The sequence below is a fragment of the Phasianus colchicus genome, chromosome 8 (genome assembly GCF_987193195.1).
Source record: "Phasianus colchicus chromosome 8, bPhaCol1.hap1.1, whole genome shotgun sequence".
Taxonomy (NCBI): Eukaryota; Metazoa; Chordata; class Aves; order Galliformes; family Phasianidae; genus Phasianus; species Phasianus colchicus.
This window is the reverse complement of record NC_143443.1, coordinates 26601955-26617963: the sequence shown is the minus strand read 5'-3', so window position 1 is coordinate 26617963 and position 16009 is coordinate 26601955. Positions and strand designations below refer to the sequence as shown.

Here is a 16009-nt window from a genome sequence, read left to right as displayed (position 1 = left end):
CACATCCAATTAAACTTAACCACATGGTCTACCAAGCTGCCATTAGGGCAGTGAGAGCCCCAGTTTGAGAGCAGGGTTAGCTTCAAAAATCTAATGCTTGCATGTGGAGTGACTTCCTTCCCTTGTACCCAGATTGTGCTGAAGGGCATAAGGGGAGCTTCACATTCAGATGATACACGACCAGCTTGAGAGCTGCGCTTTAGAAGATGGTTGCACAATCTCTGCTGCCATTTTTGTAATCTTATAGCTTGCAATATAAGCTCTTGCCCTAACAGCTCTGTGCTCAAATTTCACTGCTATGTGAAAAACAAACAGCCAAAGGAAAGCCCAACCTTTGAAGGAAAAATTCTGTTTGCATTTTTTTTCCCCCTTTTATTTATTTATTTATTTATTTTTACTTAGGGAAAAACAAAGGCTGTTTTAAACGACAGATGGACCCAAATCTTAAAAATACTTCAAGTGTGGATAAAGAAGGATTTATGCTGCAATGTTTTTCATTTCCCCTTGTCTTTTGGATAGGCCACATCTGAATGTGGGATGCAAAGAATCCCTCAACTTGTAACAGGAATTCCAAATATGAAATCTGAACCCACCTCTGGTAAAAACGAGTGGAAAGCACAGGCCATGAAATGGAAGAGGGCTTCAGGCAACAACGCCAGACACCTCTAAGACACGCTGCCTGGCCACAGGATACTGCAGAGAACAAGCATGACTGCTGGCACAAGAAATAATGGAACGAATACTTTAGTGGAAGCGGTTTTGGCATCTTAGTCACTCTGTAATAGTTTGCAATGTCCATGCCATTCTTAGGGATGACGGGAACCTTTTGGGAAACTATTTCCACTTACAACATCTAAACAGGACATCTTGCACCAGTAATTTTTACAGAACATACTCTGATGAGTATGAGAGTCAGGCAAAGAACAGAAACACATCTGCAAATCCCCATATGCCTAGATTACGTGGTGCACTTTATAAAAGCATAACTCTGGGATCAATTCTGGCAATGGTTTGCATACACATTCACTATGCAACACAAAGCCCCATTGAAATGAACCAGAAACTTGTACAGTGCATTTCAAAGGGACTGAGCAAAATACTAAGTAGCAACTGCACAGAAACAATAGCTCGTAATAATGCCAGAGCTGCTGGTGCATCCTGTGTTCTCAGTGCAGCCCTGTGAGCCATGAGTTGTGACATCCACCTTAAAAAAATCAGGGAAATAAAATATGAAAACAATATTAAAAGTCTGGCATCTTTCCATGAAAACCAGGAAAATTCAACATCGCCAAGCCAAGGAAAAGCAGCTCTGAAAAGAAAACAGAAAGACTCCAAAAGCAAGAGTCTCAAGTAAAATGTCTGAAAGCAACATGGTCCAAACACATGGCACTTTAAAAACTTCCCATGAGAGTTTCAAGTCTGTAAGACTCAAAGTTGGCACTCTTTAGATTCGTCAAAAAGAAGAGTTTTAAACAGAACAGTAGCTGGAGAACACCCTGATCATGCCATAGGAAATGCTGAAATCCAGAGCTGTCAGCACATGTGTTTGAATTGCTCTCGCTGTGCTGGGCTCAGGCTATAAGGTCCCTGGGCAGAGACTGTGGCTCCCTCTGCATTCATACAACACTGTCAGTGCTTAACAACAAATATCTATCATTTCAGCCAGCTCTAAGACGCATGGAGATGGATGCTGATGGGGTTTACACGATGCCATCTACAGATTAGTTTTAGCACAATAGCTTTAGATGTCCTATGCAAATCCTACTCACTAATCCTACTCACTGGGGTAATGAGCAAAATGACTGCAGACACTTTAAGCAACATTAAAGCCTATTTATAGTCACATCTCCTTTCCTTCCAGCGTCCACTGGAGGATGCTGAGTGCTTCTAAATACTCTGCCTGACCTGATGTGTCACATCAGAATTAAAACCTGAAGAATCCCTGAGAATTCTGATTTAATCTAGGAAACCACTCCCAACGTGCAGAGTGTGAGAAAGAATTGCTCCACTTGGTACAGATATGCCAGCTTTGCTTCACCGTGGGAAACAGTTTCAGGCATTTTGGTTTTTAATGGCACTCTGGGCATAGGTGCATGGAAGATGCTCTTTATTTCCCCTCCTCTGTACAGTGCAAATTGACAGTTATGTCAGAGAAAATAAAATTAAAAAAAAATCTATCAGCATTCATTCATTATGGCTCTTCCAGCTCATACGCATCATATTTTTTTCTTTGTAAAGTGAGGAACAATTCCAGTGTCATCCTGAAGCAGGTGGCTGTCTTCTTCCTTCATTTTCAGGCTCTCTTCTGCAAGCTGGGACAGATATTTCTGCAATCACAACAAAAACAAACCATCTCTATTAAAACTGAAAATACTCAACACAGAATGCTCTACTTCTTTTCAGAGCTTACACAATCCCAGCACCTCAGAATGGAAGAATATACATAGAACCCTCCTCCTGGTCAAAATTCAAGCCAGGTAAAATGCTTAATCCATGGATTTGAAAATTCTGTTATTTACTCTTGTGCCACAAGGGGAATTGCTGTCAGAATCAGAAAGATCACAACTCCCCATCAGTCTGTGTAACTAGACCTCACTTCTCTTTGCAAGTAAACTCACAGCTCCTGTATGATATAGCACAGGAACCCCACTGAGTCAACTAAATTATACCAGGGTAAGACTGCTGTGTCAGAAAGTAGATACAGGTTCTGAGTCATAATTTAAAGCATATATATAACATTTTCAGCACTTCCAGTTCAGACATGTATCTTGTGCACAAAAATATTTATATTAAGAGACAAATCAAACTCAGTAATAATTAACACTAGCACTCTGGCTAGAGTATCTGTGTGTATTGTGTTATTCTAAGAAAAAGCATTTCAGCGTCATTTGAAAATACAAACATGGCCAGTGAGACTTCTAAACTTCTGAAAGCACTCTTAGTAGAAATGGAAGATAAACAACTGAATGTAGGTTGGAAAATGGTGCTCAAAGTAATTATTCATGGTCAACAGATTTAGAAATAGATGGAAAGAAGCTTCTTCATCAGCAGCTAGTCTACACAGATACCCACACAGTAATGTAGAAGTGGTCATACTAACATTATCTAGTTGAAGGATTCCTCCAGAGTAGAGTTTAACCTCCTCTTTGACCTCTAGAGTTCAACCTCTTTGACCTCCATGATGAACAGGAGGAATGGGAAATGAATATAAAGAAATGAGGGCCTATGTTCTGATTGCCAGGCTGTCTCACATAAATACAAGTTGTGGATGTAAAAGGTACATCTGAGACAGACTCAGTAAATGTAAGAGTAGGTGTAACTGAGAGAAAATGATGACTGCACCCCCATTAACATGACTTGGGAGTAGAAATTACACACCTCTTGATTGTGGCTCCAGGTACAAAATTCCATGTGGCAGAAGGCCAACATTACAGCAGTATAGAGAGATAGAATCTATAAAGACTACAAGTGGTCTGTATATCATGAACTGTAACGAATCCCTAACACTTGTTGGATCAAATAACCCACACGTCTGGGTTTTAATGATTACCCTTACCCACCAAAATAAGACTGAGGTTTATCCATCACCTTTAGCTGATGTTAATGTCAGCTTTCACCAGTTTTGAAGTTCACACATCAGATATTCACATTCATTTATAGGAAAATAAAAGTCTAGGAAAAAAGCGTTTTTCTTTTTCCTTTAAATACAAGTTTTGATGAATACTGTATAAAGCTAGGGTTAAACAGGATAAAATGCTGCACTAAATTGCCAAAGGTAGCTTACACCAGATGAATCTGACAGCTTGGTGTGATACTTGTAGGAGGGAAGGACGAATGATAGATCTTTTGGACATGGAAAATGCAGTGGATTGCAAATATAAATATCACCTGGGAAATTATGTATTAAGCCACAGAGAATGGAAAAGTACAAAAAGTGTGCAAGGCTGACAAGAAACAGCTGAAATTTGTTCTCCAGTTGCTGTTCTTCAAGGGCAAGACAGAGAGACAAAGAGGTAAACGTGACTTATTTACTCATCACCTAAGTGAGGTTTTTGGAAGAAAACTGTTACAAACAAACTTTTCGGTTTTATGTTAAAATCCAAACACTGAATATATATTCTGGATGTGGCTCCAAGAGAGTTGTGCAAAAGATACCATGTGGCAAATCAACTGGAAAAGACTCATATTCATGAAAGCATTTGGAACAGTGATGCTGGCATCAGACAGTGGCATTTGTCACATGGGCAAGACAACAGAATGACAGTCTGTAGAGCAGCTCCACAGCTTCACATACAGCTAGAGTCCACAGTTCTTATGTTGCTGGATACACTCATTAAAGTGCACCACCCTGAAAGATTGATGTTTCTTGCAGAGTACATAATTAATATGGATCTAGAAACACAAAGTGAAAACTTGCTGAACTTCCATTTGAGTTGGCAAAAGTTAGATGGTTATTTATCAGATGTATATTTCCTCCATTTAAGAAGATAATGGCTCTACAGAACATTATGTTTCCATTACCATATTTGACAGATTTCATTTTAACAGCTTTTGCCGTCTTTGTGCTTTTATCTCAAATCAGTGTTACATATCTACTACAGTCTTCCTGGGAAACGTATCATGGGAGAAAAAGATTTTTTTCTATGCTCTCCTAATTTTATTTGTACTTTTTTTTTTTTCTATGACTTTGACAAAATAACTTAGAAAGTGAGAATTGCCTCTTCTTCTCATAGGACTGGTGACATGGGGCTGGAGTTGCAACCTTTGCTTAAGCAAAGTTTCTTTGGGACACACCTGCATGGGATACAGGGCAAGTACTGAGTGGTGCTACCTCTGGCCAATTTCTCTGGATTTTCTTGAAAGAAGCAAAAAAAGATATGTGAACTGGGAGCCTGCTCTTTGAGATCACACTTACAGGAACCATCATTAGCAAGGACAGCAGCTCTGCAGGCAGAGTCTTTGACAGTCAGAGGCCTGAAAAGAAAATTCTTCCAGAGAAACCACATCTCATTAAGAAAACTATTGTCAGAAAGGCTAGTGCCTACTAGCCAGCTAGGGAAAAATGCCTATTACCTGAAGAAAAGTAGAGCTCCAGCATTTGCTATGGGCAGAGGGAAGGAACAGAGAAAGAAGGGACAGTCATATTCTTTCATGCTTTTTTTTGTGAGCATGTGAATTCCAATAAAAGTGTAATAAGAACTCTTAACTGTCTCAAAGCATCCTAAATAAAAGTGTTTTCTGCAGTGTATACACCATACACATGGGTATGGTTTCAAGGAGATGTGATGCAAGGCTGGCTCCTTCAGTGAGTCCTTAGCATTAGGCATGATGCTTGTGCTGTCGTTACTGATACTATCAACTGTACATCTGAAAAGTGATAAAGGCAGGAAATTTTATTTAAAGGCAAGTGCCCATGGTCTCTTCATGCTATTATCAAGGGCTGATGGTATACACCTATGGAAACCACAGAAGTGATTACGTGCCTCTGCATATCCTTGCAGAAATTATTCAGTGGTGGTGTTCTCTGTGGCTGAACTGCCATGCTGTTCTGCAGCACAGGGAGGTGATTTCAGCAGGTCACAGCAGGAGAGCCTGTGCATCACAGAGTACTGCGTGCCGAAACACGCTGCAGGAGTTAATGCTCATACAAAGCAAGAATAGCAAAGTTATTAAACAAGTTCTTCTCCTGAAACTAAGAAATAATAAAGGCTGCTGCTGGGCTCACTCCCAACAACGCAAACATCTGGGACCCTTAACAATGGCTAACTAAAGGTCTGAGTTGCTTGCTGCGCTGGTGACAAGGATCCAGTCTGTATGAGAAGATACAATTACCAGCTGGCCCCATTTTACTTATGAACCATAAGCAGGGACCTGGCAGTCAAAAATTAGGGTGCTAAAATTTGGAACTACTGAAAAGTTTTGCTTACTTAAATTTCACTTTGAATTCTGTCCATGGCACAAAAACTGATTTTTGCTAGCATCTCTATCTTATACCCAGTCCACCCCAAAACCTTGTTATTGGCTATTTTCACCTATGCTTTTACCTGAAGATTTTTGTAGTGGACAGTACTTCTGCAGTGATTTGTCTTTGCTGTCTCTTCATTTGTGTAGAAGAGTCCGCAGAGCTTGCAGTAAAACCCAGTTCTAGGCACCACGAATTCCACGCCTATTGAGAAATTCAACATGTCAGTTGAAAACCTTCCCCTCCAAAATAAGCTAGTTAAATGGCATAGATATGAAGACTGATCCTGGATTCATAGAATGGCTTAGGTTGAAAGCTATCTTAAATATCACCAAACTCCAACGCTGTGCTATGGGCAGGGCAGCCAGGTGCCCACAGCCCCATCCTGCCTGGCTTTGAACGCCTGAGCTGCAGTATAAAATCCTGTGCATTGCAAATACACCTTGCACTTCTCTGGCAGATATCACACACATGGACCTTTTCTCACATAATACTGACTGGAAATCTCACTGTGTAACCTTCAAGGGCCAGAACAGCTATAGTAGTTATTAGCAGCAAATTCACACTGACATCATGCAAATTACTCTTAAAAGATGCATTCTCCCAAGTGTTTTACTTATGATCAGTGTTTACACAGTAAAGCAAATACTTTTTGTAATACTGAGAGTATAATCAACACTTTTATGACAGGCACTTTTTAAAATTACTAAGTATTTTTCATACCAAATGTCTTAAGAGTTCAACTCTCTAATTCCTAGAGAATTTCCTGGATGATCTTTCTGCCCTCAAGATCCCTTGACTTTGATCAGTTTCTATCACAGCCTCACCAGGTCCCTTATGAATGCAGTGTGCCTGTGGGGGGTGCACAAGGCTAAACCATGCTAGTTTACTCTTTCTGATTACTGCAGAGATTCCGTGCATCAGGCTCAGGTTTGAGACAAAGAAGCCCAAGGGAACTGATTTCATCAGTGACATTAACATCTTTTGCTATTCATCTGGAAAGAAATCGGCAAAGGTCTACAATGAAAAGCTTGTTTCTTTCAACAGCTTCCCTTCTGTCCTTTACACTGCTCCCTCACTCTCCTCACATCTGTTCTGAGAAATAAATATAGCAAGTAGCCTTAAAGTGACATCTTGTTGTAAGCTCTAGGAATTGCAGTGGGAGGCATCTCAGCCACCCTCGGCCTGAATGTCCCAACGTACCCAGGGGAATGCTGAGTTCAGTGAAGACATCTTCTTGTTCCCAGCCTGCTGGAGAGTGCCTCCTCCTAGACTCTACTTCTGGGTATTCCAGAGATCTCATTTCCAGGTACCTAGAATTTGCTTAACAAATGAATAAATGTATTGAATGAAAACAGTTTATTAGTTTAAACAGACATCTGTAGAATTCTTAGAACACATTTTGGGTGGAGCTATGAGGGAAGCTCTTCCATTCAAGCAAGATCCAACTCAGTGCTACTTCAACAGCTGACATAGTTAATCCTATTTCTTCTAGATCATTTTTCTATTTTTCACATCATGCTTGCTATGTTTTTTTAAATTTAATATTTTAAATTCTAAACAGATCCATAACATTACACATGCCTTCAGCCCAAGCACAGTTGAATTGCAGCCCCGTAGCCACCTATGGCATTGTGTGACAAGGGCTGGAGCTGGGCTGCACATGGGCAGGAGCACTGGCTGCAAGCAGCTCCCCTACTGCAAACTCTCTCACAGCAGGACCCCCATAGCACTGCTGCTATCTTCTTCCTGGAGCCACTCTTCTCCCATCCTCTGCTCCCCAAGGGATGGATTCTGCTTTATGGCTTTTGAAAGGTTGTGGCTTCTGGCCAGGAAGGAGAGGTTTGATTCCTACTGATCAACATAAGTGGACTCAGACAAGACTTTTTTTTTTTTTTTCTTTTTCCACAGAGCAACAGAATTACTGATAAATTGGTATAATTGCTACTCTTCAGTTCTTACATCAAGGAACCAGTTCCCTTAACCTAATGGAATTTGCACTGCATTGCAAATTTCACCCAGATAAGGGCTACATTTTCTTACAAAACAAATAAATTTCTGCCCAAACCAAACCCTTCCTGCCTTTCAAGTCTGCAGTTCAAGGTTCTGCAATTTCTGATTATGAAAATGAATTCTCCCTCATAATTTTAAATGTGCGTATCACATGATTTAAAAGAAAATAATAATAAAAAAACCTGACTGATTGGCTTTCAAGTTAACTTTTAAGACCATTCCAAGTTTCCAAATGTGCTGAAGACATCCTGAAAAACTCAAGAGCTTCAGTTGGGTATTCTTAAAACACCCAGGGCCTTTCTGGCAACTTAAGTTTCACTTAGGTTGATTTCTGGGCTTTTGAGCTGGCAGTTGCATTTCCAGAGAGCTTGGAGCTTTGCAAAGCAGCTTCCACATCCATGGCAGACACCTGGGACACATGCTCTCCTGGAGTTTCCAGGCTCCCTACTGGCAAGTTGAGATGTTGGAAACATCAAAAGCCTCTGTTACTGGAGCTCGATGCCTGTGAAGCAGGAAGCCAGGGGAGCCAAGCTTGCCATCTCCAGTTGCAGGGCATGGCATGGCAGATTGTCTCCAAACACACAAAGCCTGGAAAGCTGTCTTCAGGCCAGAAGGCAAGTACTGAAAGGTGAACAAGTTTCAAGTCTATTCAGGAGGGAAAAGTTAGCTCAAGATCAGATATCCACACCAAGTGTTCTGCAAGAAAATGCTATTCATAAAACTTCCAGCAACTTCTGCTCACAAACCCTTCTCCAACACACGGGCTCCAGTCGCAACCAAAGAAGAGCGTTCCTGACCTAAATGGTCTATTTCGTTTTCCACTTCCACTCCTTATGCACTACACATTTGCTCAAATTTCATTTGAAAGCCTGACAAGGAACCAACCTCAATTTCAGACATTCAAGATCTCTTTTTTTCTTCCTGACAGTAAAATATTAATAGACAGCTATGCTTATGTTTATTGGCACTATCTCACGGCATGTCCTATCAGATATATGAAAGGCAGCATGCAGTAGATAAGAGGAGATGATAAGGCAAGTCCTGACAAAAGGCATGTATTTGTATGAACAGGGACTAAGAAGTAACAATCTGCGGATGATTTCCATGTTACTAATGCCTCAGTACAGTGTGTAAGAATACCCACCTTGTCCAGGAGCCAGCCAGACATTACAGATACTTTTCTGTTGACCTTCAGTGACTGTCACTCATTTCATTGACAATTCAAAATAAATTTAGCAGAGCACTGAAAGCGTTCACTTAAACTCATGTGAACCTTGACATGACAATTATAGCAGCTTATGCCTTTCAGAAAGCTTGCAAGCTGCTTATCATATTTCATTTACACTATTCAGCTAAGAGCCTCTAATGGTTTAGCTTGGCAAAAGGCACCAGAGTTCTTTTACTGAGCTGCTCCAAGGACAAGTCTTGATACTATTAGCAACATTTACTCTTGTTAGCAATAAATTTCAGCCTACTGTCAGAGAAAACATGCAAGGCTCCCTGCAGGCCAAAAAGAAAAAAAAACAGTAGTTACCCTCTGGACACTCTTGGCTTTCACGTCTTGCTTCTTCACTAACGTTTTTAACAAGCATTTCCATAACTTCTCTGCTTTCAGCTCCTTGTGATCCCATCTGTTTGTAATCATCTATGAATGCATCAGGGAGCTGGAGCGCCTCTTCTTTTAGCTGAACAGAAGGTGTATGCTGATCTTCAGGTTCTACATGAGTGTCAGAGCCTTTATCATTCTTTACTTCCTTCTGCTGGTGATCAGACTCCTTAGCAAACTGGTCTTCTTGCGACTCCTCTGGCTTCTGCTCAGGGTCCAGATTGAGGCTTGATGCTTCAGTTACAGCATCATCATTATCATCTTCCTCATCATCCTGACAGATGCTAGAAGCTACACTGCCCTTTGCTGACCTGAAGTTTGTTTCTAAAGGTTTATGGGTAAATTTCTCTTCGTTCCTGGTTAGGTGGCTATGATCGTTTTCCAGTTCTAACATGGCTGTCATACAGGAACACATTTCTGTAGCAGCTTTACTTTTTTGATCAACTGGTACAATTTCTTCAAGCTCAGTAATGTCAGGCTCCATAATTAGGTCATCTTCTCCCACTTCATCTACTGTCACTAATTCTTCCATGTTAGCAGGATACCAGGTCTCGCCTTCTATCTCACTTCCACTCTCCCAGTCTTGGTCCTGTCACAAAGATGTAAAAAAAATGAGAGATCAGTGGGCTTTGAACATCAGTAACCAGGACAAATTTTAGGCATCTGGCCATGCCTAACCCCTCTCGTGGTTTAGTTTCAGTGGATGATATGCCTCGATGTTATGATTTTAAACTTATGCACGCATGCAAGTAGTATTTTTATAATAATAATATGAACTTCACTTTTGGGAGCTTCTAAGACTGCCTTGGAGATTGCAGTCTCTCCAGTCTCACACTCCTTGCTTTTCTGTAGGCAGAAGAACAATGCACAGCCTGTCATACACCTTATTACACAACTGACTCTGCTACACAATCCCCAAGGAAACTAACCTCTCCCTCTCCTCTACTTCTGTTCCAGAGCGATCAGAAATAGGAACACAATGAGAATACACTGAACACCACTCTAGTCCCTGGCTTTGACTTTTCTGGATTGGATCCTTTAAATTCTTATGGTGACTGACAAAATGCAGCTACCATCTGTAGCCATTTCCTTCCACCTGCAAGAGCCCTCTGCCAGAGACTGTGTTGGTAGAGATTGCCCTAGACCTTAAGAAAAATCAGTTTTACAGCTATACTCCAAGATTTATAATCTGATGTACTTCACATAGGAAATTATAGACATGTAGGACGCTCAGATTCTAGTACTGGACTTAAGAAGTATCAGAATGTTAATGTACATGCTTCCCATGCTTCCTTTTCATACATAGTTGGTGCAGTTTAGATTTCAGCTCTCAGAATCATTGTGAGCACATAATCTGTTAATAATCTGTATTCTCCTCCTGTTCGGCCATTCGCACACTTCCCTTCCTAGAATTCTAAAACAGCAAGAAAACTCTGGGAGTTGCACTGTTCTTGCCAGGAGATCAGTTTTCTACGGCAAGAGATATCAATAGCTTCCATATCTGATCATCAACCCATGACCCTACAGATATGAAGCTGGAGGAATTCCAAGGACATTGCTGTTCCCAACTGTGATGCTTCAGAAAGGTTGTTGTGAAAACACTATTTAATTAAAACCAGAAGCAATCAGAAGAAGCTAGTATCGGCAGACCATCTAAAGCCAATGTTCTGAAAAGTTTTCACTGTTAGTCCCCCCCTCCACTTCTCCACTAACTGACTGCATCTTCTATTTTTGGGCACGGTTCACAAAGTTACATGGTTCACTCAGGCATACATTACAGTTGTCAGTGCCAAGGGCTATGCATGTGAAGCAATGTACATTGGCAAAGAGCAACTAAAAAAAGAGTTCTGGAGACTTCGGGAAAAGGTCAAGATAAGGCAAGTTAAATTAGACATCTCCCTTCTGTTGCCCCTCTACGCACCCGTCCAGAAGTCTTTCATATTTCAGTTGGGAGAACGTACTACCAAACTTGGGTTTTCACTTATTTTATCATGGAAGCTGTACCAACTATGTGTCACCAACCTTCTCCTTTCCTGCGTTTTCCAGAGTCTCTCCAGATTCTCCTCCTTGTTTATCAGCTGAAGGTGAGCTCTTCTCTGGATCTTGCTCCTCTTTACCAAGCTAAAATAGATACAACATATACACATATAGCAATACACAGCGTCGCTCTATTATGTTTCTATTTTGGGTTTAGGGAAGCAAAGTCACTCACAAGGTCACATCCTTTATTTCTAAAGATTATGCAAGTCAACTGGACTGTGGGAAAAGACCCAAGAATTGGATTCCATTGGAAAAGCAGCACAAATAAGAATGATGAAAAAGAAATTGAAACAAAACTAAATACATGTAATTTACATCATAGAGATGACAGAAGAGAGGCTAGAAGACAGGTGGAGAAGAATGTGAATTCATTAAAATTTCCAGCCTCCATTCCCCCGTTCTTTACCCGTGTCTGTTATTCTTGGCTCAGATGTGGTAGAGACCAGCAGAGCAGTGTTGAAACTCTACAAAAGACATTAAATGTTTTGTTTATTGATGCAGGATCAACTGAGAATGTAACTACTTACACTGCTGATACTTTGGAAGAACAAAGCCACAATATTACCTGGCACTTATTAAAAGAGGAGTGGAGCATGAGTACGATGAGTTCAAGAGCAGTCAAACCTATTTCTGCCCTTTAAAATACATTATTAGCAGTAGTCCCTCGGGAGGTGTGCCTTTTACCAAGCCAGCTTAAAATGACTTGAAAACATGCAGAGGGGTGTGCAACACTGATGATTCAGGAAGCTGCCTGACCTTTCTGTAAGTGAAAGAAATCTCCCAAGGAACCATCTGTCACAGTGAAATATCGGCAGTAGGAGAAAGATGACAAAGGTGGTTACAGAAGCACATTTCTATGGCATGAGCTAGTGCTGCTGCCCATTACAGAGGCTAGCTGAGTTACAAATTCAGATATTTCCACCAACCTTGCTCCCACACAAGAAGAACAAATGCAAAGGTCAATTAAAACCAGCCAAAGACTGCTCAAGCAGCACAAAAGCCATTCACTAGAGATAGATCCCTGGTCAGTGAGGGAGCTCTGCAGCCTCCTGCACTGCATCCCGGTGGGTGGGTGGAGGCCACGTAGCACTCAGGGACTGGGGGAGGCAAGGTGGTCACAAACCAATAATCATAATCCTGTAGGGAATATAATCCTGGGCTGTACTGGGACAAATGCTGTTGTTCCTGTCCACTCTTTCCTAGTAGAGAATTAAACTCACAAACACCACCACTTCATTGACTGGGAGAATTTCTACAGAGATCCCATAACTTCACAGATGAGCTGATTCAGTGGTTCTACCATGGGAAGACACACCTCCAGCACACTGAAGTGAGCAGTGTGAATTATCCCTGCTGCACATGACCTCACATTTAATAGACACCAATTACTCTACAGAGCTGACCAAAAGAAAATGTTCCTTATTGAAAGTTCATTCCCCATTTTAGCAGTATAACAACCTGTAGTAATAGCAGCATAATTATGTATATTACGCATCCCTCAAAAATTCCTGGACAACTTAATTCCTAGATAACTTAATTCTTATCACAGGCAGTGGAAGAAGGTAACAATGCAAAGGGAGCAGCCATGGGGGGGTTTAGCACAGATCTGGAAGACAGAACAGCAGATCGACTGCTTCTGCATAGGCAACCCACATGCAAACAGGAGATGTTCATTTGGTTTTGTTTTCAGTTGTCTCTTCCCTTCCCCTCACACTTTACCCAAAAGGTCTGCACATGGCAGTGAAAGATGATATCCAGGTACTTAACAGTAGAACGGAGTAACAGATTTGCATAGGTCTAAGCAAAGACCTGAATGAGGTGACATTTCAGGATCTACTTTAGGAATATATTCCCTAACCCCATCATGGCAAAACATTGCATATTACCAGCACCACGCCCCAAAACAACTAACCAAAAATACTTCAGAAAAGATATTACATCAGCATTTACCTATTCCTTACATACAGTTTGGGAGTTCTATTTACCTTATTCTCAGGAGGTTTGGTTTCCTTTACATCGCTGCCTCCAGCAACAGCATCTTCTTGGTCTTTTTCAGCTTTCTTCACTTTATTCTTATCACTTTGTTTCTGCCTGGAGCTCTCAGAGACCTTGCTATGCTTCTGTTCAGCCGTCTCCTCCCTTACAGCGTCCTCGCTGTAAGAATGCCTGTGTTCCCTGAACTTTGCTTCTTCCTTTCTCTTGGATCTCCCAGAAAACTCCTGCCTCTGAAATTTGTCAGATTTTGACTTAGAGGCTTTTCGGTAATAGTCATCTTCCCTGCTCTTGTAGCCAGACAAAGGGTGGAGGGAGCCAGGAGAACCACTCCTTACGTATTTTTCTCTGTGCCCTCTGCCTCCTTCAATCCGTTCATCCAAGTCAAATTTGTCTAGCTGTCGGGAATAATGTTTCCTCTCATGTACCCACATGTCAGTCCTGTCTCTCTTCTCATCCCCATTCTCTCGCCATTCTCTGCTTTCTCTTTCTTCTTCCCGTCGAGAATATGGGGACTGATCCCATGACTCTCTTCCATTTCCCCAGTCGGTCCTGCTGGTCCCCATCGGGCTGCGGGGTGAACTGCAGGAGGTAAAGCTGGGAGTGTGGGATCGGGGAGACAAGGAACGGCTTATGGGGCTGCGAGAGCGTGGCCTCTCTGCGCCATACCTGCTGCAGAGGGAAAAGGCAGCTGTAACTGGCTGTAACAGCAGGCTGCTGAGAGGTCTTGTGCATTGCAAACACTCTGGCACTACCCTAGTGCCTGCACCCCTGTCACAGACATGCACTGCACAGATCTATTAAGAATATATTCATTTGTTCTTAAAAATGTCTCCTAGGTGTTTAATATCGGAAGTGTACATGTTAATACCCTTACAATAACCTAGCATTAGCTAGGCTCTAGTTAGCCAGACAAAAATGAAAATTATAAACTATTTAAAATAGATGTTTTAAGGCTCTGATTCTTCTCCAGCTTTGCTGGAAGGTCCAGAAAGTACTAATGAAGCCAGACAGATCAGAAATATACCAAATACATTTCTTCCTCTCCAGTATTACCACATCTCCAGCCTTTATGCTTTTCACTATGGAGGGTTAGAGAGGGAAATGGCTTCATTTGTGTGTTCCTCATGTGTCAGGCATATTTTCTGAGTCATCATCATCAGTAGTAATGAGATCATTTGTCTTCTTAACAAGTACAGTTTTTCCATCTGAACTCTTTACATAGGTTCCGCACTTACTATTGTACCCACTTACATTTTTTACAGTGATTTGGAATGCAATCCAAAATCAGAAAGGCAATGAGATACACAAGGGAAGCACACAGACTATGATCATTACAGTTTACCTGTCTGCCTCACGCAGCAGGTCCCTCTCCCTCTGTGAGTGGATGTCCTGGATGATAGCAGCCACGTTCTTACCTGGTTTCTACATCAGACAAAGACACTGTTAGCATGCTGCACTGCTCTCCAAGCTATTATACAAGATTTGCCCTTTAAGAAACAGCATGCATGCATCATTTCATTACAGTAATGAGAAATATTTGGTTTCAGTGTTCTGGTTATAGTCTTTTCTGCAACTGGTATCTCAATAGCATGATCAAAGCAGTAAAATGATACAAATGGAAAATTTGCTTGTAGCACTGTCTGCTCATAACTGGTTTCTGGAAACTTGGCTTCAAAAAGCAGCTTGTACTTCCTTGATACACTCACTGCAGAGTATATAACTGGATATAAGATGACACAAATCAGACCCTTTTTCTAATACTTGAACTAAATAGATGCATCAGCCCATTGTTTCTTACCCTTGGGAGGAGCTGCCTTAATTCTATACTACAATACGGCTCTGCACAAGTCCAGGCTGGAGTGTGTGCAATCCATCAACCACATGGAGCATGCACAACTGAGCAACGTAATCATGTAGGAACTCAGAGCAGTTCAGAGTGGTAAGTAACTCATGCATGTTCCCCTCTCATATCACTGTACTTTTGTTCATTTGTTTGTTTTTAACAATGCAAAAGAGTTTTTGCTCATGAAGAGAAAACCAATTCCATGATCTGAGAAACTTCCAATGGAACTGCTGAAAATCTTCCTGAAATCCCACTCTCCTGAATAAGTCCAGCTCAGCCTTCATGTTAAGATGTGCAGACTCCATCACCTTATTCTGCAGTGCCTCAGTACCACAATAAGAAAGAATACCCTGGTTCACAGAGTAGCAGTTCCTTCAAATCTCCTCTTACTTGTCTTCCCTTAATGCTCATAAAATGCCTCTTAACTTGGAACACTAAAAAGTTATTTTATAGAATTACTGTGCTGTGTTGGGATAATATAAGGCTTCCTAGCTCTTCACTGCTGGTTCCAGTCCAAGTCTACATTCAGAAAGCTTATTCCTTTAGCATT

The 16009-nt window shown here is 41.3% G+C and overlaps 1 protein-coding gene across 4 annotated transcripts in view; it reads right to left on the bottom strand.

The window, feature by feature from the left end:
- Positions 1 to 411: 411 nt before the first annotated feature.
- RBM20 (RNA binding motif protein 20) overlaps positions 412 to 16009 on the bottom strand; it is a 90993-nt gene continuing 75395 nt past the window's right edge. For 2 of the 4 annotated variants that reach the window (XM_090145493.1, XM_090145494.1), the window contains exons 8-14: positions 14959 to 15038; positions 13607 to 14285; positions 11604 to 11702; positions 9510 to 10170; positions 7166 to 7285; positions 6045 to 6166; positions 413 to 2327 (exon numbers count right to left, since the gene is read on the bottom strand). In XM_090145493.1, the coding sequence (XP_090001619.1) occupies positions 2217 to 2327; positions 6045 to 6166; positions 7166 to 7285; positions 9510 to 10170; positions 11604 to 11702; positions 13607 to 14285; positions 14959 to 15038 (1872 nt within the window). In that variant the 3' untranslated portion in view covers positions 413 to 2216. Of the gene's footprint in view, positions 2328 to 6044; positions 6167 to 7165; positions 7286 to 9509; positions 10171 to 11603; positions 11703 to 13606; positions 14286 to 14958; positions 15039 to 16009 lie in introns of all 4 variants that reach the window. The other 2 variants (XM_090145496.1, XM_090145495.1) reach the window with 2 other exon arrangements.